Source organism: Pieris rapae, chromosome 5, assembly GCF_905147795.1.
Source record: "Pieris rapae chromosome 5, ilPieRapa1.1, whole genome shotgun sequence".
Taxonomy (NCBI): Eukaryota; Metazoa; Arthropoda; class Insecta; order Lepidoptera; family Pieridae; genus Pieris; species Pieris rapae.
In genome coordinates, this window is record NC_059513.1 from 2,586,613 (window position 1) to 2,610,665 (window position 24,053).

Consider the following 24,053-nt stretch of genomic DNA (forward strand, 5'->3'; position numbering starts at 1 on the left):
TTGAATTAGCTATAAAATATATGAAGAAAACCGGAAAAAGAATTTTCAATGTTAAAATGATCAATAGTTATAAATTAATCTGTTATGTTGTAAAGGTGAAAATAGATATTTCACATTATTCCTATAAATAAAATCCTAATCTAAAATTATATTTTTCTCAGAAAATATTATTTGCTCAAGCTTTTAAGTTCCTATGGATCTAATTAAAAAGTAAATACATTTATAATAATAATATTATATTATATTATGATAGATATGTAACAACGTTTTCCTTGAATCATGACACATGTTGCGTGGTAAAATAAATGTATAAAATATCATCTTGTTTTAATATAACGATTTCCTATTTCCTGTTGAACTTTAAGTTATTTAATCGTTAAGGTCGTGCATTTTGGTATGGTTAAGAATGACTTTGGTGCAATATATATCGTAGATCTTCTACTCTTAATTAGTTTTAAGAATTTAGATTCTATTCTATCACTCCTTTACGGTGCAAAGTATCCTGCTTTGGAACTCTCCTTGAGTTCGTCTGAAACCGTCTTTAAATTCATTTCAGAATCTCCTATAATCCAGAATATATATAATCCAGTAATCTTAAGATTATATTTTGCTTTTTGAGATTTCGATTTAGTTTTTGTACAATTTTAGTGTAGTAACTTTATTTTTCGTTGAACTAGGTAATAGTTATGCAATTCTTGCACCAGAATACACGAAAAATTAATACTTTCTTAGGTTTACACTATTTATTTTTTTTCCCCTGGAATAAATCACCTGTTAGCGACAAGGCCGTCTGTAGCCTAACAATTTGTGTTATCTGTTTTATATGTATAACAAAGTGGAAATAAATAAATATATACTTATCCAAAAACGACTGATTTTTATTAAAAAATAATTGGCTAATGATGAAGTGGTAAATTACATTTTCGTAGCGATAAGGGATTATTATTATAAAAATATTTTACTTTTTTGTCAAAATTTATTGAAAAACGAAACTCGGAACTAACGAAAACCACAACATTCAACAAATTAGTCTTACGCTGAGTAACAACAGTGAATGAATGCGGTTGTGTTAAGGTAATTAAAACGTTTAGCATAAAATAACAAAAGTTATATCCACTTTGTACCTGCGATAAGCATTCTCAATTTGCAAGTGATACCTAATAATAATTAAATGTACCAAGAAAATTCGACATTGCGTCCCTAATCAAGCTTCAGGTCTATTTACTGTTTTCTTTATTTAACATTGAAGAGCTTTTTGGACATTAAGACCCTTGCTTGGGCTTCTCTGTGGATGTTTTGTAGACTTAATAAGAGCAAAGTGGAGGCAATCTGACAAACAGGTCACCCAACTTGTTTGAATCACGGCCACACTCATGATTCAGTCCTAAGTAATCACCAGTCATGAACACTACAGTAAGTTGTTTTCCCGATTATTTTGCATATTTATTATTAATATTTTTTTATAAATGTAATAGTAATGTTACTCTTTATGTGACCAATGTTATTGATTTACAACTTATTTATTTATTATAAAAATTCACTTCATCATAGATATTATACCTCCAGTATATGTTACAACAAATAAAAAAGTAAAAATCACAAATATATTCCACTTCCAATTTTAGGTTTTACTACTATTAGCTTTTTGTAAAGCAAAATATTCCAAGTAGGTACTAAAAACAATAAATCCCACCCAAAAAAAGTTAAGGGGTGTTTGGACAGCACAGTGCCATAAATGAGTGTGTATATAATATATTTATTCTGCTCTCCTAATACGATGGTCGTGTCAGATATCGTAGTAAGAGAGTTAGAATAGAGTAGAGTAGAGAGAGAGAATAGGAAGTGCAAATTACACAGGTATTTAAGCTAAATATAACCAGTCTCAAAAGAGACAATGGTCGTATGAGCATGGAGAACACAGCAATTCTAAACAAAGAACGCAGGGAATCGCAAATTGGACATAAAATAATGTTTGCGTTTGCGGGAGTTCACTCTAATCTGTTCTGGAGCGTCCAATAAACGTCAAAGTATTGGTCACGCAAATCATGAAATACGATCATGTCATAAATACAAATCCGCGGAACTAGAAGACTCTGAAAGACTAGTGTTTCCTTGTCTACTCTTACGTTTAATTGACTATATTTAAATCTCTATTGTTTACTTGACTTGGCTTAGTAAATATTTATACGCTATAATAGGTATTTCACTATACTTAGTAGTTGTTTAACATTATTAATTGCAGATTGTATTCCTAGTGCTCGGCCTTGTTGTTCTGGCGTCGTGTGCGCCCAGAACAAAGGAATCGGACAGCTTACACCTAGCCAGACGATCCCCACAATATATCAAGGAAAATGTTCCTGGTATAAAAGGTAGACATTTTCCTTATATAACAACTAAATGATATTAAATTCCTTGAATTCAACCATTGTATTGTCAATATTGTGGTGGAGAACAACTTTTTAATATCTTATGTCCAAACGGATTTGACGAGTTTTGGATACTTTTACGGTCAGGAAGAGATGTAGTAGTAAATATTTCAGGAACTATAAACCATAGACTCAAATAACCTTCTAACCTTACGTCTTCAACATAATAATTTTTTTAAAAAGTAATGTTTTTCAATTCAGGAAATTCCCGTCCACCACCAAATATATCACTCCGAAAAGGTGAATACATGTGTGGAAATAAAGTGTGTAAGCTTCGACCCGGAGAGATTCCCAAAGGATGTAATGGAATTTGTCAATATAGAGTTTAAAAATAGTAATGTTTTAGTCTTAAATTATAGTTATTATAAGGTCAGATAAACAAATTGAAGTCTTTCAATTATATTTAAAAAATTGTACATGTACATGCACGCTATATACTGTGTTGCCGTGTGGCAAGTATATAGCGTGCTGAACGATTAAACAGTATTACATGAATGATTTTTCATCTCAGAAATGAATGTAAGGCAAAACAGAGCAATCTACCAATATATGTACAATGTTATGCAACATATATGTACAATATTTGAACAAATTGTAATTAAAACAAACAAAAAACATGTCACGTATAGAGCCGAATAAACCTCAAAATAATAAAATGTTATAAAAAAATTACCTACATGTTATGTACAAAATTACAGTAAATTTATGAATGTAAAAAAAAAATAAACGGTTTTGATTGGTATTATTATTTTTATTAAATATATAAATAAAACAATGTATAAATTTAATCAGCTTTATTATCACATTTCTTTAAATGACTTTGTTCCCATTTAGTCTGTGACAATTTGAAACCAGCGACATCTAGTTTCGTTGAAATCAAACGTCCAAAGTTTGTGCTATTCAGAAGATTGCTCTTTTCCGACAATTCTGCCATTATTTTAACCTTTTGCTCGTTAGAGGCCGACTCGTAGATCTTTTCGAAGGCCCTTGAACCATGCTGGGACATTGCTAATGTTTGGTAGCAACCCTGGAATATAAGTGAAATGTTAATGACTTTATCTACCATTGAAAGTAATTTGTCGTGTTTAATAAATTAATTTTACACATATCAAATCATTTTTCATTTTTAAGATTAATTACAATAAATACTTCAAAATATGATATATATTGTCGTTTACTTCAAAAAAAATTTAAGTTATTATTATTTTTTATTTACACAAATATGTCAATGAAAAGTAAATATAAGTTTATATTTATTTATCTAAACTTCAATGAATAACCTCAAAATGGTATCAATGTGTGTTTCATACAAATTTTTCTCCTTTTTTGCTTCAATTACCTTAAGTTTCCAGATAAGCTTATCCCGTGCCTTTACTCCAACGAACTGTCCTTTACAGAAGGCATCAGCTATGTGACTTCCCTTGGCCTCACTAAATATATAGAGAAGACTTTCCGATTGAAGCTCCAATATGCTTTGAACTGCTTTTGTTGGTCGCTGGAAGAATATTATTTATTATTCCAATTAGCTGTCTTGGGGTAAAAATATACATATGAGAATCTCTTGGTCAAGAAAAGGAATTTTTTTTCAAATCAATTTTTTTATTTAGACGCTCATGATGTTGTTCAGGTCAAGGTCTGTCGGCTCAACTAGTGGTATAAATAAAACTGCTTTACTGGATTTAAAGGCTAATTTATTATACACTAAAGGCTTGATTTATTTAGAAAATAAATAATTTCCACTTTTGAACTAGATAACAAATACACACATCGGGCTCAGTTACTTAATAATGGGGTTTTTTTTTTCAAAATAATGATTAAAAACAGACATTTGAATTTAAAACTAAATAGCATTTAAGTTAAAACTTTAAAAATGTTATTAAATTACTTTTAATGAATTAAAGCTAAATAATAGCAATACATGAAAAACAAATCTAAGCAAATCTCTAACTAATAACTTACAATATTGTGTTGTCAAAAAATTATTTATTTAAATATTATAATGTTATGAGTGTGGAGAGAATAAACAAAATTGACAATTGCAGAATATAATTAACAACAGACTTAGCATTTAATCAACCATCAAACAAATATTTTTGATAACCAATTGTGTGCAACAAAAAATGCTTGAAACTTATTTATACTAAGAGCCTTGTAAAGTTTTGCAGCCATAAACCATTGTATATAGCAAATATATATTAATATAATAATGTAAAGTAAATGAATTAAATACCTGGAAATCAAGTATGGTCTGCAGTATTACAGAGCCATGTATGTTAATGAAGAAACCCTGAGTAGAAACTTCCACATTACCCCCAAGTGGAACCAGGCGTAAACATTGTAGTGCAAAATGCTTTTGATTGTCTTCTAAACAGTTTAGTGCTTTTTCTAAAGTCTGAAAAATGAACATTTATTACTATTTTGCAACAGGTTAATTAGATAAAAAATTGCCAATTTTAAAAATTAATATAATTTTACAAATTAATTTTTTTTTTGCTTTACATTACATACAGTACTGTTGTACATTCTATTAGCAATCTTTTATACTATATTTCAAAACATGACATAGAAATGTCTGATTTTGTAGATTATCATTTATAAATAGATTTAATATCATATTTGAATATGTATGTTAAGATATGTATGTGTAAGAAGACATACTATCCCCCCCTTATCCCCCCCCTCCTCTTTTCAGAAAAAAACAAAGCTCTCAAAAATAATAGTACATAGACACAATAATTATTCGTAATCCTCAAAGTATAGACAATGTGTGGATAATATACCTATGTGAAAAAAGTAAATGAAAGAAAATTACTGTTGACGTAATGACCAAATAAGAAAATCAAAGACCCCTTATAACTAGGTTTAAAAAATTATGTAAATTAGTACTTAAAGTTACCTGTATAAACTGTGTTTGTCTGGCTTTTATTCTTAAGCAAGCTTTGGCCAGTGCAACAAGAACACCGGTGTTTCCACAAGCAAGTAGGGTGTCAAACTTGCTTGAGAGCTCGTCAAACATTGGTTCAAACTGAAAGATTTGGGTTTTTATATGAAATTATGCATTCTTTTATGAATTTTTTAATATGAATAATAACACAAAATTATTTTTTTGCTCAAAATTTGTCTGATAATTTCTTATTATCAAATAAAGGCAATGCAAAAAATATAAATGTGAATATTGTTATTAATAATTTGGACATATACAAAATGTAAATTCTGTACTTGCACTGAGTGATGGGCTTATAAAATTATAATGTTCCAAGTAAGATATGTAATAGTCCAAAAAAAACATTATGATTAGTAAAACTATTCAAACAACACATTATATGGAATATAATATGGAAAAACTTTAATTATTTTTATTACATATCAAAAATAAGTTGAAAAAACAAGTTATTTAATTGTTTATTACCTCCTCTTTAATCTGACAGTTGTCTATAAGTCGTTGTACTGTAAAATTAAGCATGGGCATAGCAGCTAGCTGTCCTAGGCGATTGATGAAACACTTTGCATATATTTGTGTATATGTCTTTTTCTTAACTACAAATAGTGCTGCTTCTAAAAGCCTGGAAAAAATTATGGAATGTTAATGTTAGTCTCTAACATTGACTGCTGTATAGAACTCAAAACATAAAGTTACATAGATACATTTGATATAGATATATTAATGCAATTGTACTACTTCTATATTACTAACATAGTCATCATCCAAAGGATGTAACTTTAACAATTAACTATTTAGAATATATTTTTGTAAAATTAGTCATTTTTTAGTATGTGAAAATATGCTATTATTAAAATTGAATTTATTTTAATTTTAAAATATTAAACTACAATAAAAAAATTATAAGCTACTTAGTACAAACATCTCAATTAAAGAAATAGAAGTGCATACTACTAGAAATAAACTAAAGAAGTTGAAGTTAAGAGAATTTACAAAATAATGGATAAGGATTTATTGTAAGAGAAATTAACTTATTTGTAAGTACATGTCTCCTTCCTATGTAGTTCTATATCATTCTTATTCTTAAAAACATTTACAAACATATTATAAAGACTTACCTTACAGCTGGTTCAGATTCAAAGACAGGTGGTAAATTACTTCCTTGTAAAGGTTGGTCTTCACCATCTTTCTCCTCTTTTTTTTCTTCATCAGCGTTGCCCACCCAACCCTCTGGTACAAAACTTTCATCCATCAATTTATCAACCAAGTTCTTTGTCAACTTTTTATCTACATTTTTAACAGCATACAGCAATACTTGTAAAAGTCCAGATGTCAAATTTTCATAAGCCATGTCTTTAAATTGTGGCCAAGATGATAATCTATTTGCAAAGTCCATAACTATTTCCTTAAACTCTTCCGGGACTACTTTGTAAGTCATGTGTGTTAAATGAGGTGGTATTCCTTTTTTGTCTTGCACTGTTTCCTTGAATAGATTTACTTTAGGTTTTTCACCTGGGAGTAAAGTGATACCACTTAAACATTTCAATGCGCTACGCAATATATGATTTGCATACTGATCCCAAACAAAATCTTCTAAATTATTTAGAGCATATTTACATATCTTTAATGTAAATTCATGACATGCTTTAATATGCTCTTCAGAGTATTTGTCATCCTTTTTTGACTTTTTAACTGGGGGTTCATCTGTTTCTTGAAGATGTTCTGTTGCTCGAGCACATGACACACGTAATAATGTTTCAATGACATGGCTTGAGAAGTTGTCAGCAGATAATTTTCGAAGTTCGGGGGATAAGATTTCAATAAATCTTTCTAAATCTTCAGATGAAGAGTATGGTAGCAGAAGCTCCACAAGACGACATCCTAGTTGATTTCCAACTACATTTATTTCTTCACCTTTAGTTCGCTCCAGAACATTTCTAACTAAGGCCTCTGGAATATTAATAATTATTTATTAATTAATTTTATCAGACAGTCAATTTATAAAAAAAATTAACCTTTATTTATTTATTTTTGGAGGTTATACAAAAATGTTACTTAAAGCTGTAACTAAAAATCCATACCTCTCTCATCCGGATCCTGTATGCCCTCTTTAATGACATCTAAAATACCTACAAAATACTGATACAGTTCTTCAGGAATTTGAGTACCACGACCAAGTTGTCCTTTTTTAGCGTATTTCTTTGCGTTAGAAATAAAATTCTTACGCTTTTTCCGCTGTCTTTTTTTGTTATCATTGCTTTGTTGTGCTTCTTCACCCATTTCTATAGCTTTGTACATGTATTGTAAGGTATAAGCGATAAAATGTGCAGATATAAAACGTAAACAAAATCACGCTGAATTGTTAGGTTATATTTATCTTATTCTTACAAACACTGTCAAGTGTCAAGTCAATTATTATTTTTTATCAATTAATTTTTTATTAATAATTTTATGGCCTGGTAACGAGACCTTTAAGCCAAGTCTTATTTACGGTCACTAATTCACATGTTTCATATTATTCTAACGTTCAACTTGTTTTCTTAAATCTAATTTTCTTTAATCCCCACGGATTTTTAATTAATGTATTGACATTTGAAACCAGAAACAAGGCAAATAATAAAAATAACGACAGTTACACCGCTGCAGCACAACTCGTGTTTGACATTGTTTTTTTGTCTATGGTTTCAAAGGTTCCCGCCAAACGATAGTATTCAAGGAATATATTATATAATAAAAAACCCTGTTAAAATCCCTTTTAAAACTAAATGAAACTACGTAAAATCTTATTTTTAAGGGGCTCTTGCTTGCTTTGCTTGCTTGCTTCAATTAGAAACAGAATAGAACATTTTATCAAATGTATTGAAATCGCTAAGTAAGTGATTCTAACGAAGGTTACTAAGTATTTCATAAAACTACAAGAGAAAAGTCGCTGTTTTTGCTACGTCCTAAAGAAATGGTCACTGACTGACCGAGGGCGACAATAAATGTCGAAAAATTGTACATATAATATATCTGTATGTAGCCGAAGATTGTACCTACAAAACTAGTAAATCCGTGGTTCATATTAATAATTTACCAGCTCTTTCCACTTGACCGTATCCAACGAACAGTATTTCGAATCGTCGACGACCAATCCCACTTCGAGCGGCTTGATCTCTTGGCGTTAAGTATGTAAAAATAGGGTAACTCTGCATCTTTTACCGCATTTACCATTGAGAGTGTTCAGAACAGTTGGAATTGATACTAACGATGGGAACTAATATTAGTTAAATTACTTACTAGACTTAAAACGTTTTTATAACTGACGACTAGATCAAATCAGTGTTGTCAAAGAATTGACTACTTATTGTTCTTATGAATATCGCTTTCCATCTAGATAATAAACAATAACTTTCACAAACTGCATACTAATTAAAATCTGAATGTAGTTCTCTAGATGTACTCATTGTAAACTGTTACTTTTTCTTTAATATAAATTATTATTCTTTTATACTTAAAAAATCATATAATGTATGAGTGTACATAGAAATAATAATTGTAGCTATTCGAAACCTAAATATTTATTATTTTTTAAACTATTTTTCAACAATGACCTGGTAAGTTATTTAATAATACTGTAACAGGTCCAAGAAAGTCCGATAGATTTAAATGAAAGAGATAATTCTCCTTCATTTTAATACCAAACAAAATTATTTTACCATTTGTAAACCTTTTCTTTCGGGTTTTTAAAGTCGGATGGAAAGCTTTCCGAGACCAGACTCCTCAAAGCGAAGTCCAAGGTTATTTATTCAACTTTCCCAGATAAGGATAAAAGATATGCCTGCATCACTCCCTCTTTCCACGAATTCTTCAGTCTCATTCAATACAACATTTCTTAGTAGTCTGTGAGACGTGTTGTGGGGTGTTAGTTACGTACTGAATGTTTATTAAATTTTGATGTGTACCGCGTGAATTTATAGAAAATAATAAATATATTAAAACTTATCTTAAAGGTGCAATAAATGTATTAACTCCTTGTGTGTTGTTAGTTGTTAAGAGTTTTTAGGTGAGTTTTGTTTTCTTATTAATTATGTTGTGTGACAAGTTTTAAAGGCACTTGACCGCAGTTTCCCGCGTCAACTCATTGTTTAAGTTTTATGCATTTTATTATGAGGATCTATGTTAATTCGTTCGACTTCGTTCCTTTACTCCCCAGTAATCCCATCATTTGTATACTTGACTTATTGTCAGATATTCTTGAAATTGAAATTATATTGAAATAAATGTTATAAATTGTCCATTAACATAATTGCTAATGACATTTTTATAGATTTGAATATGGAATTGGATTTATTTATATTTGTAAACAATTTACCGGTATCGTGCATTTGTCAAGGGGAGTATAATTTTGTAACAACTTTATAAGTTTACTTTACCCATACCATACCCATTTTACCCATAGATTTATAGTAGGCAAAATTTAATCTACTGCAAAATTTCGCGTACTAGGTAATATGTTTTATTTGAACCTAGGTTTATTTTAATCTTTTTACATTAAATATTTATTAAGACTGTTTTTAAGATTTACCAATAATTCACGCTTTTTTGAGCACGAAACCAGTTAATAAAACCAGTGGGCAGTAGGCATCTAAATTATGTGCAATTCTAAAGTCGAATACGAAGACGGAATGTTTGATTAAGCGTATCAAGTCATTAACCTTAGACATTTTCAAGGGATAGGGACTCGCTACATTCACCTTTATATTGTTTTTATTAATTTCGAACAACCAAACCAGTTGTCAATCCCTCGTAATTTTTTTTGTGTATATATCGGCGCATAAATTTCTCGTTTGTTGCGACAATATTCTAATGTATAGATTGAAATTAAAAAATAAAAGACGTGTTAATTTTATCTGCAAGTGAAGTTTACGCACTACAAAACTTATCTCGCAAATTAAACAACCTAGGGGAATGGGAACTCTTCAACTTTAACTACATTTGGCCGTATTGGTGTAACTTGTGTTTTACTTAGTAAAAAATGCCACATTTTAATGTGGCATATTAATTTTTTTTATATTGCCTCGTCATTACGATTAATTATAGTAATTAAATGCGATTGTGCTGGTTGCTTATTTTATTAGAATTACTCGTGTTATGTTGCACCTGTAAACCACAACTGACCGAAATTTTAGATGGAATGAAATTACATACTTCGCTTACTTACCACAACTATTGATAAAACCCAAGGTTTAATTACCTAAGTATTTCATATATATGAAATTTTCCTAAGTAACAAAACACATGAGCATACATAGATTTTTTAGTTTTTAATTTTTTCATTCTATTCTATTTCTGGGCTACCTGAAAGAAATCGCTTTTTAGCGATAAGGTCACACGTTGCCTTATGTAACCAGACTTCTAAATGTATGTTTAAGATAGCTTAGTTTAAATAAAATATCAATATGCATTAAAGTAGAATCTGTAATCTATACAATCCAACCACCTCTTTGTTCCTTTGATTGCTTCGAGACCACAGTATTCCAAAACATACATAAAGATACATTTAATCTATGTGTAAACCTTAATCTATCTCTCCTAAGCCTGTGTGAAAGGTATCATATCGTGTATGATAATCGCATAATCACTTAGTAATTCGTAAACATTACTCAACGCTCAGGCCGTTCTCACTGCAAACATTCGAGATTATCAATGAGGTGTGCTTAATCAAGCTCATTTCACTATAAGCATCTTAGTGACATACATAGGTAGTCTTGTTTTATTTTTTAAGTTTTTATTAAAAACGTGTACACAGCCTTATTTTCGTGCGTTTGTCGTCCAGAAAGCAGCAATGGAACTAACGTAAGCTTATTTAATTTTTAAATAGTCGGTTTTAGTAATAATATATATTTAGTTCACGAAAAACAAATATTGAAGACAATATGAAACCTTTTTCGATAAATTGAATGATCAAATTAAAAAAAAAATCAATTCGATCCATCTGTTATTGTTATAGAGAGCAATTCTACCGAACAAAATACCACACTTGTCAGCTTTATAATATTAAAAGTAAAGATTTCTTAATAATATATACTTACGATATACTTTTTAATACTGTAATAATTATAATAATAAAGTTTGAAAGCAAATATATTTACTCGTTTATATTTGAATAGTTTATTTTAGTCATCATTTTTATAGTAGATAAATGCTAGATGTATGTAGTCCCCGATGAAGCTTGAATATTTTAAATTGCCTGCAAACCGGTGTGGACCCAATGACGTCACAACACCGGGACTGAGGCATGACCCACTTGATTTTAACCGAGATATTCCTAGGTTTTTAACCTGAATGCCGTGGTCTATATTTAGAGTCCATATACAACCCCACACGAACTTACGTTATTAAGAAAATAGGGGTCTGTCTCGGCTTTGCACGACTGAAAATTTTTCTATATATGGATTTTTAATTGTCATGTTACTGGTGGATAATGTCTTTTAATTTTTTTTTACATATTGTCTAAGTGAAAAATTATTGCCTATAATGTAATTGTTATTGCAACTTCTCTTGAAGAAACTGTTTTATTAATATCTATAGGTCTATATTAGGTCTTAACTATATACAACTAATGTAGATTTTTTCCTTTTATGTTTAAAATAATAGTATATAATCGTCTCAAGAGTTGTCTTCTTAGTTTTACCTTACCTAACAAATATAAATCTCTGCCATTGAGAGTAAGACGTACTAAATATTATTATGTTTTAATTTTGTTTATATAGGTAATTTATAAATGACATTAATTACGCGTATCAAGTCATTAAGCGTAAAGAAATGCATAAAAACATGTCTAAAATTGCAGGGACTAATGTAATCATGTTATGGGATAAATCGTATTAAACGTTATCGTGTTAAGAAGTATAAGATCAAATTATACGCCACTCGCAGCAACAAATTTTATCGCACAACTCTGAGTTTGACGAAAGTTATTTGTTCAGTCCGATCGATGAAATGTAATACAATTCGGTTTTAAGGTATCCCTAATACGGGAAGCCAGGTAAGGTTAAAGGCTTACAACCCGTCTGGAAATTTAATAAAAGATAAAATATGTTCTATACTACTATTTTATTTTCACATTTGCGTACTAAAATAAATAAAAACACACAATGGTTGAGGGAGACGACAGAAACACAAATCCACAGATTTGTGATCTTCTATTAACATAGCTTTTATACATATAAAGAAAACACTTTTTTACCGGAATTTATTTATTTATTCGGAAACCAAACAGAGACAACCTTATAATAAAAACAAGTCAAAAATAAAACACAATACAAACACACTGGATGCATCCACAACAGGTTACACTTATACAAAATTATATTAATTAAATTATATTTATTTATTTAATAAGTATAAGAGACAATACATAGCTTCAATCCGTTTTCAATTTGTTTTATCTCGTAATTTAATATCGTATAGATACTGTTTTCCTTCACCGTAGACGTAGTGTGCAAATAGACAGAAAGGCACGCAAGAAAGAGTATGAGACCCGCATGCCAATATACCAATTACTGCTAATAATGGAACATGATATATAATTTAAATTTATGAATATTATAGATTTAAGTTTTTGCTTTTTTGTTAGTATCAGACAGTCATTCAAGTATTAAGAAGCACTATAGGGGGGAGGGGGGACTTTTATTTTCTTATTACGTCAACAGAAATTATTTACTTTTTTACATATTACCTACACATTGTCTATGCTTGAATATGATTCATTCAGACATTTTCGGGGATTCCTAAAAAAATTAATACGTTTATTTAAAAGCTTTGCTTTCTTTTGCTGACAAGAGTTGGTTGCAGTAAATCTTATTACGTAAGCACAATCAGCTGTATATACTACCGTTACTAACTGCTCGATCTCTTGCGTAGATGACCCATACTTTTACTAAGGGGGGCGCCCTTTTCTTTGCCTTGTCATGGATACCATTTTAATATATCTGTTGGTCTATTACCCTTTTTTGCCTCTTATAATGTCTTTCCATTGTAGGTTCTTCATTATTTACAGAACGTCAATTACTTTAGTCTTTTCCGCATTTCTGTAGTCGTGAAATATAATTGCGTAGGAACTAAAAATTGCGTTTTGTATATAGAAATCTTCGCTTTGAAATGTTCATTCTAAAACCCTTTATTGTTCAACCTTGCGCATATCAATAAACTATTTTAGCCTCATCGAAGTGCTCTCGAAATACCGAGATATGAAAATTCGACAGATGTGTAAACTCGTAAAATCAGTAGTAGCAGGGAAAATAAACTTGAATTGGCACAGAGCCTAGGTAATGCGGCTTTTGGATATCAAAGACTAGCGCTAAAATTTACCCACTCTACGAAGAAAGCTTATTGTCTTTCTAAAGCCGGCTAGATAGAAAACGTTAATGTCATCAAAAGCATAGCAAAAAAAGGCCCCTATAAACGTTCTTTTACAGTATAAAGTGGTGAGATCCAAGTAATCGGTTCATTTATTCATTCCTTACTTAAGGGACCTTCTGCTTTATTGTTATTACGTAATTAGCTAATCTATTAACATCTTATACTCATGTGTCTCAATAACATATTAGCCGGTTAGTACCAGCTCCTTTCACTTGACCGTATTCAACGAAGAGCGAATCGAATCGTCGACGACCAATCCATCTCCGAGCGATTTGATCCTTTGGCGTTTAGTAGAGATGTGGGGCCATTTTGCATCTTTTACCGCATTTACCTACCATGGAGAGTGTTCTCAGTTGTTTGGATCAATACCAGCAGCTGAGTTTAATCATTGGACTTCGAAGCCGGCAACGCACTCGCAAGCCCTTTGGCATCGAGAGTGTCCATGGGCGGCGGTATCACTTTATATCAGGTGAGCCTCCTGCCCGTTTGCCCCTGCCTGTTCCACAACTGAGAGTTGTTCAAGAGGCACCCCTGAAATTTTGCTGTTTATTGAGGAGCAGGTTCCCATATATATCTTATTTTTTATAATGATTGTTTCAATGGGACAAGTTGAGCATAGTTTTAAGGCCTCGACTTATGTAACCTAATATTATTAAAGATACATATAAATATTTTTGTTGTCTGCGTTGCTGTACAATTGTATTTAGTATAAAAGTTTGAAAGATATGTTTAGTTGGTGTACCTTGGCTTACTAACGTTATATTGTTTACGTTGATGTATTAAGGAATCTATTAATCTATTTGAAGTTCAGAAATTATCGTTGATTATACGAAAATTAAATGAAGTGTTGGTTGGAATGTTCAATTATTTATTATTTAACCAACAGAAGAATTCCAAAATTACATAAACAGAAATTTCTATATTTGATAAGTATCTAAACTAAATGTGTTTGACTGGTGGACCGAAAAACTATATTCAGTTGTTTGCTATTACAATATTTAAAACGTTTTTATTATTAACGATGAAACAGATTGGCTAAAAACTTTAACAGATGAGAAAACTGAGCACATTTTAGTACGAATTGGCTAGTTTGAGACATACATACATATATTGTTAAGTACATATATGTACTTAACAATTATACAGTTAACATGAAGCAACGGCAACTCGCGAGCCCTCTTGCATTGAGTGTCCATTTGCGGCGGTATCACTTAACATCAGGTGAGCCTCCTGCCGGTTTGCCCCCTGTTCTATAAAAAAAAGCTAACACACACTCACACACACACACAAAACAAAAAAAACATGCGCACATACACACACAAACACGCATGCCTAGAATAAGTTCATAGAATTTTCAGAGAAACTATGAGAATTACATTTTATTTAATGTTTTACCGGCTCTGCTTTTGACAGGGTTTTGTTTTGTTTTGTATGTTTAAAAACTACATTTAATTATTTTAAAAACTGGTTTAAGTTAAAATCTTAAGATAAGATATTGGCATAGTTGAACTGTCATTTTCATACAAAGGTCCTCATACACCGATCCGACCTATCATGGTTAGCTTGTATAGACAGATGGCTTTTACAATCTGTCGACTGGTTATTGGCACACTTTTATTAATATGTATTTGTATTAAGATGTCTATCTCAGATGTTCTTCAGATTGATTGAACAACCTATTTATTGGGTTTGGGCGATAAACAGTAACTTTTAACCAATATGTAACTTTTACCAAAAGTTTGGCAGTAAAACGCGTCTATATTGATTTATCTCCACTCTAATAGACATCGTAACTACGAGCATTTTATTGAGTACTTGTGATGGCCGGTAGCCATCTGGCCAGTAGCCTATGCAGACAGGCTCTTGGAGTTAATATTAAATTCACAATATTTTCTCTTTTAGTCTTACACTGCATTATAGCTGAATGTAGATCAGTATATATATAATGTGTAGAGGCAATGAGAACTTGAAGAAACTGGTAGTTGTTGGTAAAGTAGGCAAAAGATCACATGGCAGTTCACGAACCAGATGGACCTATCCAGTGAAAGTCTTCGTCCTCAAAACTGCACACTGTAATAGGAGAGGCGATGGACAAAAACCGTTGAAAACGGATTTTTCGCTCCAGATGTTTTCTTGCTAGCCACGTCGCTCAGACATGAGCTACCGACTGAAAGAGAGGGAGAGAGATCAGTTTTATACTGAATACAAAAAACGCTATGCCAATCTTACTCTGAAAAATTGGAATCTATATCATTCCAGATGCTTACTAAGCGTGTTAAATCGTATAATAAACGAGGAAGTTTCACGGCGGTTTTTTAAACACACACAATATAAAAAAGTAAAGTGAAGAATATTTCGTATAAATAAGTCCCTACTGAAGATATGTACATAGTGTAAAAATAAGTACCTACTTTAATACATGTGAATGACATGTTTGTAATGTTGTGGTTTTAATGTTTTAAAATTATTTAGTTTCTCGAATTTACGATATTTTTTGCATTCTTCAACTGCTTTTATAGACTGAAAAGAACAACCATTTGAATTAGTATTAGTAAACGTTAGTATAAAGTGCTACACAGTGAGTTTAAAAATAGAACACAAGTATAGTGTCAAAAAGAGACTGTAAATAGTCAATGGATACTTTCTTATGTTAATAATATCCTTAAGTAAATTACGTTAGACTTAAATTACTTATTAGTCTTAAGTTAGGCTAGATCGTAATGTTCCATGAAGTCTTAGTAAAGACTGTATAAAATCTTCAACCGTGCCCACGTATACTATTATATACTTAAATTATATTGCAAAAGTTGAGGTTTTTTATGCAACTGACTCATTAGCGCCCGAACTCAATAATTCACGATGAACAATCTGTGATCAGACCGTGACAGTCGATCGGTCTACTATCTGCATCCCAATAACCAAACCCTACAAAGACAATCCATTAATGTCGACAGATAGAACGCAATCTCTTCGCTCTTTACACTCATATTTGATAATCAATAAAAACAAAATAAAATAAATAAAAATAGTAGTAAATATACAGTCTATGTTTATATCAAAAAGCCTTTTAATTATTTTAAAAACTATTGTAAGTTAAAATCTTAAGATAGTATATTGGCACAGTTGAACTGTCATTTTCATACAAAGGTCTATCTACTTACACCGATCCGACCTACCATGGATAGCTTGTATCGACTGATGGCTATTACTATCCGTCTGGCGTTTATCAATATTTGGATTAAAATGTCTATCTCAGATAGTCAAAAATGGATTGAGATAGGTTAATGGGTAAGAGGCTCATCTGATGCTAAGTGATACCGCCGCTCCGCCCGTAGTCATTGGCAGAGGGCTCACAATATCTTTTAAGAAGTGGTACGCTCTTTTCTTGAAGGAGCCTAAATCGAATTGGTCCGGAAATACTCAGAGTCCATTGGATGCGTTTGCTAAAGTGAAAAATACGTTTAATGACCATGTATTGCAGACATACAATGCGCGAAAGTCTTCGCCGGCTGGCGTCAGACGAAGGCACCAGTATGGTGGGACTGCGCAGGACTGGCACGGGACGAGTTCGCGTTGAGCTGTTTAATGGGGAACATATTACATTAGATATTGAGGTATGTAAAATAAAAACGTGTTCATTTATTAGAAATAATGAATTATTATGTATAAGATTTGGAAACCCTTCTAAGTAAAAATACCTGTCAGCGTTCCCATCTCTTCTATGACAAACTTAAAAGTATTATTTTCTAACTAAACTGTATTATCTGTAAACCTTCCTATTTAAAAAAATAAATAAAACAGTTCTAAAGTTTGTGTAGTTTTTGTCTTTTTCTGACCAATTCAATTAAGGCTATGATGAAAAGAGATCGATATTTGATATTGTTATGTCAGCCCCATTAGATGACATATCAGAAGTATTTCCTATAAGCTTACATAAAAAGATATATAAGGGTTATATAGTGAATTCTTTTTATTAGGTTTGTATGATTTACGTCTTTTTATTTATTATATATTTTTAATACTTAAAGTTTGTGTAGTTTTGTCTTTTTCTGACCAATTCAATTAAGGCTATGATGAAAAGAGATAGATATTTGATATTGTTATGTCAGCCCCATTTGATGACATATCAGAAGTATTTCCTATAAGCTTACATAAAAAGATATATAAGGGTTATTTAGTGAATTCTTTTTATTAGGTTTGTATGATTTACGTTTTTTTTTATTTATTATATATTTTTGATACAATATATATTTTCTATTTTTATCTTATAATAATAAAGAATTCTGTTTATATTTCCAGCGTAAAGCCAGTGGCGCTGATCTCCTGGACAAGGTGTGTGATACCCTGGATATATTGGAGAAGGATTTTTTTGGACTGTTGCATGCTCAGCGCGGTGACCCGCGAGTCTGGGTAGATCTAGGACGACGACTTTCAAAGACTTTTAGAAGTATGATAATATGTATTCTTTATTTGACAATAATAAATATATAAATTATTAAACAGATATACACAGAATCTTAGTACAGGGGATGCCTTAACAGTATGTACTTAGTAATTCGAAAATTATATTTGTATGAAAACTTGTCCCCCGCTATCTAGCGAAATGTCAAACGAAAGAAAAATTATCATTACTCAACAAACTATTATTATTATATTTCAACTTGCTCGTTTCACTCTTCTCCTGGTCATAACATAGTACTGCATAGTTCTTCAGCAAAATAATTAGCTCCCTGATAAGGTGAAGGAGAAGAAGAAAGTGGTACATTCAGTTTGTCATATTAATTATTACAATGTCATAATAAGAAGAAAAGTTAGACATAGGCGTAACATTTATTACTAACAAAATACACACACAAACAAAATAATAATAATCAAAAAATATAAAAAAAATATGAAAGATAACTATTTCTTTCTTTTAAAGAACAAGGCACGTTTTAAGTTTGTAATGCCTTTGTGCCATGTTTGTTATGTGTGTGTTTTTAATTCGCCCTGGCATTATGCTGAGTAGCAGGCTATTCCACAGCTATGGTCATTCTGCCAGAGACCACAGAAGCTAGTATGCTTTTTCGACGTGTCAGGCACTGAAGGCAGACCTTATTATTTTTTATATAATAGGGGGATAAACGAGCCTGTGGTACGCCCAAAAAAGGGCAGTCATCGCAGCCCATAGACACCCATTTTAGTGGGTGCGTTGCCGCCCTTTACGCTCGAATTTTAAATAGTTGGAGGTCGTATCTCTCAGGGAAGACCCCACCGGTAGTCGATTCCACAGTTCGCTCCTTCGCAAAAGATGTTGTGTGAAACGAACTGTGGAAGAAAATTATACAAATCTGATTCCAAAGTTGAAACGCCACTGTTTTTTTTAACATAAATATTGGTACGAAATAAACCTTTTTGTTACTAGATGAGCCGTGGGACGTTCGTTTAGCCGTAAAGTTCTATCCCCCGGAACCGTCTGAGTTGTATGACGACATCACACGATATCAGCTCAGCCTTGCAGTACGACGGGATCTAATGGAAGGTAACTGCAGTACATTTCCTTCATTTATTGGAACGAAGTTCCTTAAAGGAAAAGGGGGCTAAACGGAAAAAATTAAGACCAAAAGTTGTAACGATGCTAGCGACATCTCTATAATGGAACGGAACTTTTTCGTAAAAACATGTACATAGGTCAATAGATGTCTCTTACTTCATATTTATTGTCAAAATTAAACAATAAATTAATACAAAATAATAATTTTAGGCACTCTATTTACTTAAATTGAGACCACTGATTAAGTTTATATTACATATTATAACTTAAAAAAATTTTTTTTTTTCGTTTTCATTAATCAAAAGGAACTTCATTCCATCCGGGTTTAACACCTCTTAGGTTTTTTTTTATACATTTTTGCAGGCCGTCTCGTCTGCTCACAAATAACGTATGCCCTGCTTGCCTCGTACGTATTACAAGCGGAGTTGGGGGACAAGCAAGGGGCGGTCAGCACGAGTACATTATGCGAACACAACGCGATACCGTTTCACGTGCTTAACGAGGGGCAGCAAGATAATATCGAACAGTTGTATGCTAAACATAGGTGAGTTTGATTTTTGAAGTGAAACTTTGAGGGGAAAATTTTAGGAAACGTCACGAAGGTGTGCAGCGTTTTTGTCGAAAGGGAGAGAGCGATTGAGACTGATTGAGAGAGAGTGAGAAGGGGAGATCGAGAAAAAGTTCACGCTATTGGTTGATGTATTCGCTTAGTATTAACACATTTGATGGCAATTCTATCGCATAACGTATTGTTCAGTAAACGCAGATTTTTTTTATTTATATTATCATTATCACGTATACAGTGTGTTAACAATGTGAATATAGATATACACATATATAATATACTGGTACATGATCATCTATTTGGGCTTTTACCTGAGTAATAATTAATTTACAAAGAAATTTCACTACTACTGTTGTACGTACGCACTTTTTTAAAGTGGTCCGCATTAGTTCGTATCATACTATTATCGTGCTAGGACCGTGTTTGTAGGAGGAAGCTGCCATTCCTGCTATTTCCAATCAAACACGACTTAGGTAATCTTCAATTGAAGACCGTCCTCTAAGGCCGACACACCTGCAGCAACAGACTTGCAGGCCTTGGCATCAGCACTTAACTCTAAGTGACTCGTGAAAATAAAAGTTATTTTTGTTCCCTGCGGAGCGTTGAAAGCCGTCGAGAACATTCTGCCAGTGCTAATACAAAGGCGGTCCTAGCACTGTCATGTAATAATGTGTATGAGGGCAGACTTTGTTGGATATTTTATTGCATTTAGAGACTATATCTAAATAACTGTTGTAACTGTTTATATAATAGCCAACGATAGACATATAAACGAAATTTTCACTCGATTGTTAGAGGCCAAACTCCAGCGGTTGCAGAACTGAATTACTTGGAAAACGCAAAACGATTGCCTTTATATGGCGCTGAAGTCCATAAAGCGAAGGACTCTGAAGATGTCGATATTAATATAGCTGTATCGGCCGCTGGGATCACAGTATTAAGAGACGGGTAGGTGCAAAAAGCTAAAGCGTTTTTTTTTTAGCAGGTAATATAATAGTCAATTCTTTACCGCAGGGCTACTTAGAATTGTTAAAATGCTTTATCAAAAACGTACTGATTTCGTTTTGTTACTAAGGGCCTGTTTCACAATGTCCGGATAAGTTCCAAATAAGCTATTTGTTACTTATTGGTATGTTAAATAGTATTTTTGCGTTTCACTACTGTCAGATAGCGCTATACGTCATGAAATTCGAAGTATCTTATTTGGAACTTTTATCTTTCGAATAATTTATGTGTTGCATAGCTATTTGGCACTTTATCCATACATTGTGAAACAGGCCCTTAATGTTCTTTTTTAAAAGTGAATATAATATAGCCAATTAGATCCAACCAGGACCTACTCTCGCTTAGGTCTAGCCAATCTCATCTTGAATATGTCAAGTTTGATTGATGGTTGGTCGCCTAAAAAAATGTTTTTGCTATCTATTATTGTGTTTAAAGCTATCTCAATTTTAAATTTTCCCAGTATCCCACTGTCATAGTTAAAATGTACTGGACATTTTACATATGTATATTTATATACTCGTATATCTAAAATGTACAGACATATTTTACTTTTTTATTAATATGTATTATGTACATATATTAATGAGAACCTGGTGAAAAAACCTGTGACGGAGGTTTTCTCTAGCAAAATCAGCCAACTTATTGCCTAGTGGGTGTAGTGGGAGTAACACGGAGAGAAAACCGGTGAAGTGATGCAATAGGCCTTATTGTACTCACGTTTCATGCGGTGAGTGAGATTCCCGATCCCATTCCGCCCCATCCCCCCATCCCTTTCTTAAGAAATATGAAGGCACAGAATAAAGGGCGTACCAATTCTTAAAATGCTGGCTACACAATTGTTCTATTGCCCCGTTATATAGAATTAAACTTATAATGTCGTTGCAGGGTGATAATGAATCGTTTCCCATGGACCAAAATTCTAAAAATTAGCTACAATAAGCGTTCATATACGCTACGTTTGCGTCCCAGTGAGTTTGATGAGTTCGAGACACACTTGACTTTTAAACTACCCTCATCCACCGCGAGCAAACGATTGTGGAGATGTAGCGTGGAACATCATATGTTTTTTCGGTAAGATTTTTTATTCTACATCTGTTTAGTCGATGGAAGCATATTTCTGTGTCGGTTTTATAGATTTTTTTAATACCCTTAAAAACATGGAGAAAGAAACTTATAAACATGAAAGTTCTGAGTATGTTTTTTTTAATGACCCCATACCCTTTGGGTGTGGGGTTCATTCAACAAACGCCAAGTGTTACTTCCATATATAAAAGAACGTATTACATTTTTAATTAAAATTATTAAACCGTTCATTAAAATTATCTTTTGGCCGGGGTTCAAATGCATGATAATTTTGACAAAGATCACCGCTGTGAATCATACGACACATAGAAATTTTATAAAATATAAGCTAAATATAAGTTTTTTTTTTGTTTCAGACGCGAAATTCCAGTAAAAGTTGAGCGTATAACCGGTTTCCCCCGGCTCGGGTCGAGACGTTTGTCCTGTCGGAGGACGCTGAGGCAAATGCGTTCTGAAATTCACGCACCCGAGCTTCTACCCGCATGACATTATTTAACTACCCACATGATTATTTAACATACACGAATACGTAGCTTATTACACAATAAATAAATAATACCATACATATATTCATTAAAATAAAATCACCTTGGTTGCGACTTTCACCTCTTTCTAACAAATTATGTTTGAGCCGAGATAAAAAGAGACAGAAAACTTTAGTTGAAAACGGTGCGATCATTCTGTCTTGTTTTATGAAAAAGAGGCTACTAAAAAATATTCTAAATAAGACTTAGTTACTGATGTCAAGTCCTCATTAAAGTTAATCTGTTGCAAAATGTTGTTTTAAAGAAAACAGAACATTTACTTTTCCATTTATTGAGTGATATTACAGATATAATTGCTTTAGATGGATGAAACTGTCCGCAGATAAAGGACTTTTAAAATATAGAGCGTCCACAATTTGTTCCTTCGTCCAGTGTGCCAAAACTATAGATCGATCGAAAACCTACAGATAATTACCTTATTTGTAATCGGATTGCTGATAAACCCGCGAAATAAAATATCTTTTAAATGTATTTGGAACAAAAATTACAGACTTCAAATACTCTGTGACATTACGAAACATTGTTTTGTGAAAATATTTGAAAAAAGAATGTGAGTTTTACATTCTATGGTCACAATTTTGAAAATGGAATTAAGGCACACCGCACATTACGCAATGTTTAACATCTAAATTGTAGATATTATGCTATTTTTTGTAAAGAGTTTTAGAGAGATATTATATTACATATATTATTATCTACTATAGCTTTAATTTAAAAAGTGCCATTATTTGTAATATGTAATCAACCTCTGTGAAAAAAATATATATTCAAAGTATACTTGTATATATTATTGCCAAAAATAAATCTATGATTCTTGAGGTCTTTCACTTCTATAGGTCAGAATCAGGCATCCTTCGCAATAAGTCGGTGCGGAAAGAAAAACGGCATGGCGGTTATGCTTAATATTATTCTTATTTGCTATGTGTCGTTTCATTTATTTATTATCAGAAACCACAAAAAAGCATTGCTGACGGCCGCAAATCACAAAAATCACATTCCGCACAAACTAACAAAACTTAATTAACTTAAAAGCATCATCTAGTGAAAGCATTATACTGATAGATGTTTTAGTTAATAGCTTTGTAATAAGAAATATATAATTTTATATGAATAAAATATTTATTTAACTCCTCTATGTTAAGTTACACAATCAAATATCACTATTCTGTGTGTTTACATTAGTCCATTGGATCAGTCAGTTACTAAAGACTATACTACATCAACATACGACAAACTACAGTGGTTTTCAAATAAAATGTTGTAAGACTATTGTATACACATTCTGTGAATTAAACAAAAGTAAAAATAATTTGACTGACTAAATTGCACAGAATTTTTTACAAAAAAATACATTCAGACCTTTAAAAAACCAACATACCGCAAATGGCCCTACACTATCGTTATTAATATCAGCTTTTTTCATAATTTTGGATACGCCTTATTAATGGTACGAAGTTTTCTAGCAGTACATTTACAAAATACAAAATTTTCTTACAAGAAACAATGAAAAAATCGCCACGATTTCTTTCTGAATCATCTAACTGTGTAA

General features: G+C 31.9%; 3 protein-coding genes across 4 annotated transcripts; 2 read left to right on the forward strand and 1 right to left on the reverse strand.

Moving 5' to 3' along the window:
- The first annotated feature begins 1,305 nt into the window (after positions 1 to 1,305).
- Positions 1,306 to 3,127, forward strand: LOC110996377. Its single transcript, XM_022264011.2, has 3 exons — positions 1,306 to 1,413; positions 2,243 to 2,369; positions 2,628 to 3,127. Exons 1-3 carry the CDS (start codon positions 1,402 to 1,404, stop codon positions 2,753 to 2,755), a joined length of 267 nt encoding a protein of 88 aa, XP_022119703.2. The 5' UTR covers positions 1,306 to 1,401; the 3' UTR covers positions 2,756 to 3,127.
- Positions 3,128 to 3,205: 78 nt separating this feature from the next.
- On the reverse strand, positions 3,206 to 7,781 carry LOC110996375 (nucleolar protein 9). The gene is made up of 7 exons (XM_022264010.2): positions 7,449 to 7,781; positions 6,486 to 7,317; positions 5,836 to 5,989; positions 5,323 to 5,451; positions 4,657 to 4,818; positions 3,766 to 3,921; positions 3,206 to 3,453 (listed from the first exon to the last, which is right to left on the reverse strand). The coding sequence occupies exons 1-7, from the start codon at positions 7,663 to 7,665 to the stop codon at positions 3,211 to 3,213; spliced, it is 1,893 nt and encodes a 630-aa protein (XP_022119702.2). The 5' UTR covers positions 7,666 to 7,781; the 3' UTR covers positions 3,206 to 3,210.
- A 1,457-nt stretch (positions 7,782 to 9,238) lies between these two features.
- On the forward strand, positions 9,239 to 22,787 carry LOC110996404 (band 4.1-like protein 3). 2 transcript variants are annotated; one of them, XM_022264058.2, is made up of 8 exons: positions 9,239 to 9,412; positions 17,255 to 17,387; positions 18,073 to 18,220; positions 19,178 to 19,294; positions 19,670 to 19,850; positions 20,667 to 20,819; positions 21,762 to 21,947; positions 22,316 to 22,787. In XM_022264058.2, the coding sequence occupies exons 2-8, from the start codon at positions 17,262 to 17,264 to the stop codon at positions 22,443 to 22,445; spliced, it is 1,041 nt and encodes a 346-aa protein (XP_022119750.1). In that variant the 5' UTR covers positions 9,239 to 9,412; positions 17,255 to 17,261; the 3' UTR covers positions 22,446 to 22,787. The 2 variants fall into 2 exon arrangements, with proteins under 2 accessions (XP_022119750.1, XP_045484391.1); XM_045628435.1 differs by lacking the exon at positions 9,239 to 9,412 and adding an exon at positions 11,116 to 11,205.
- The last annotated feature ends 1,266 nt before the right edge of the window (positions 22,788 to 24,053 follow it).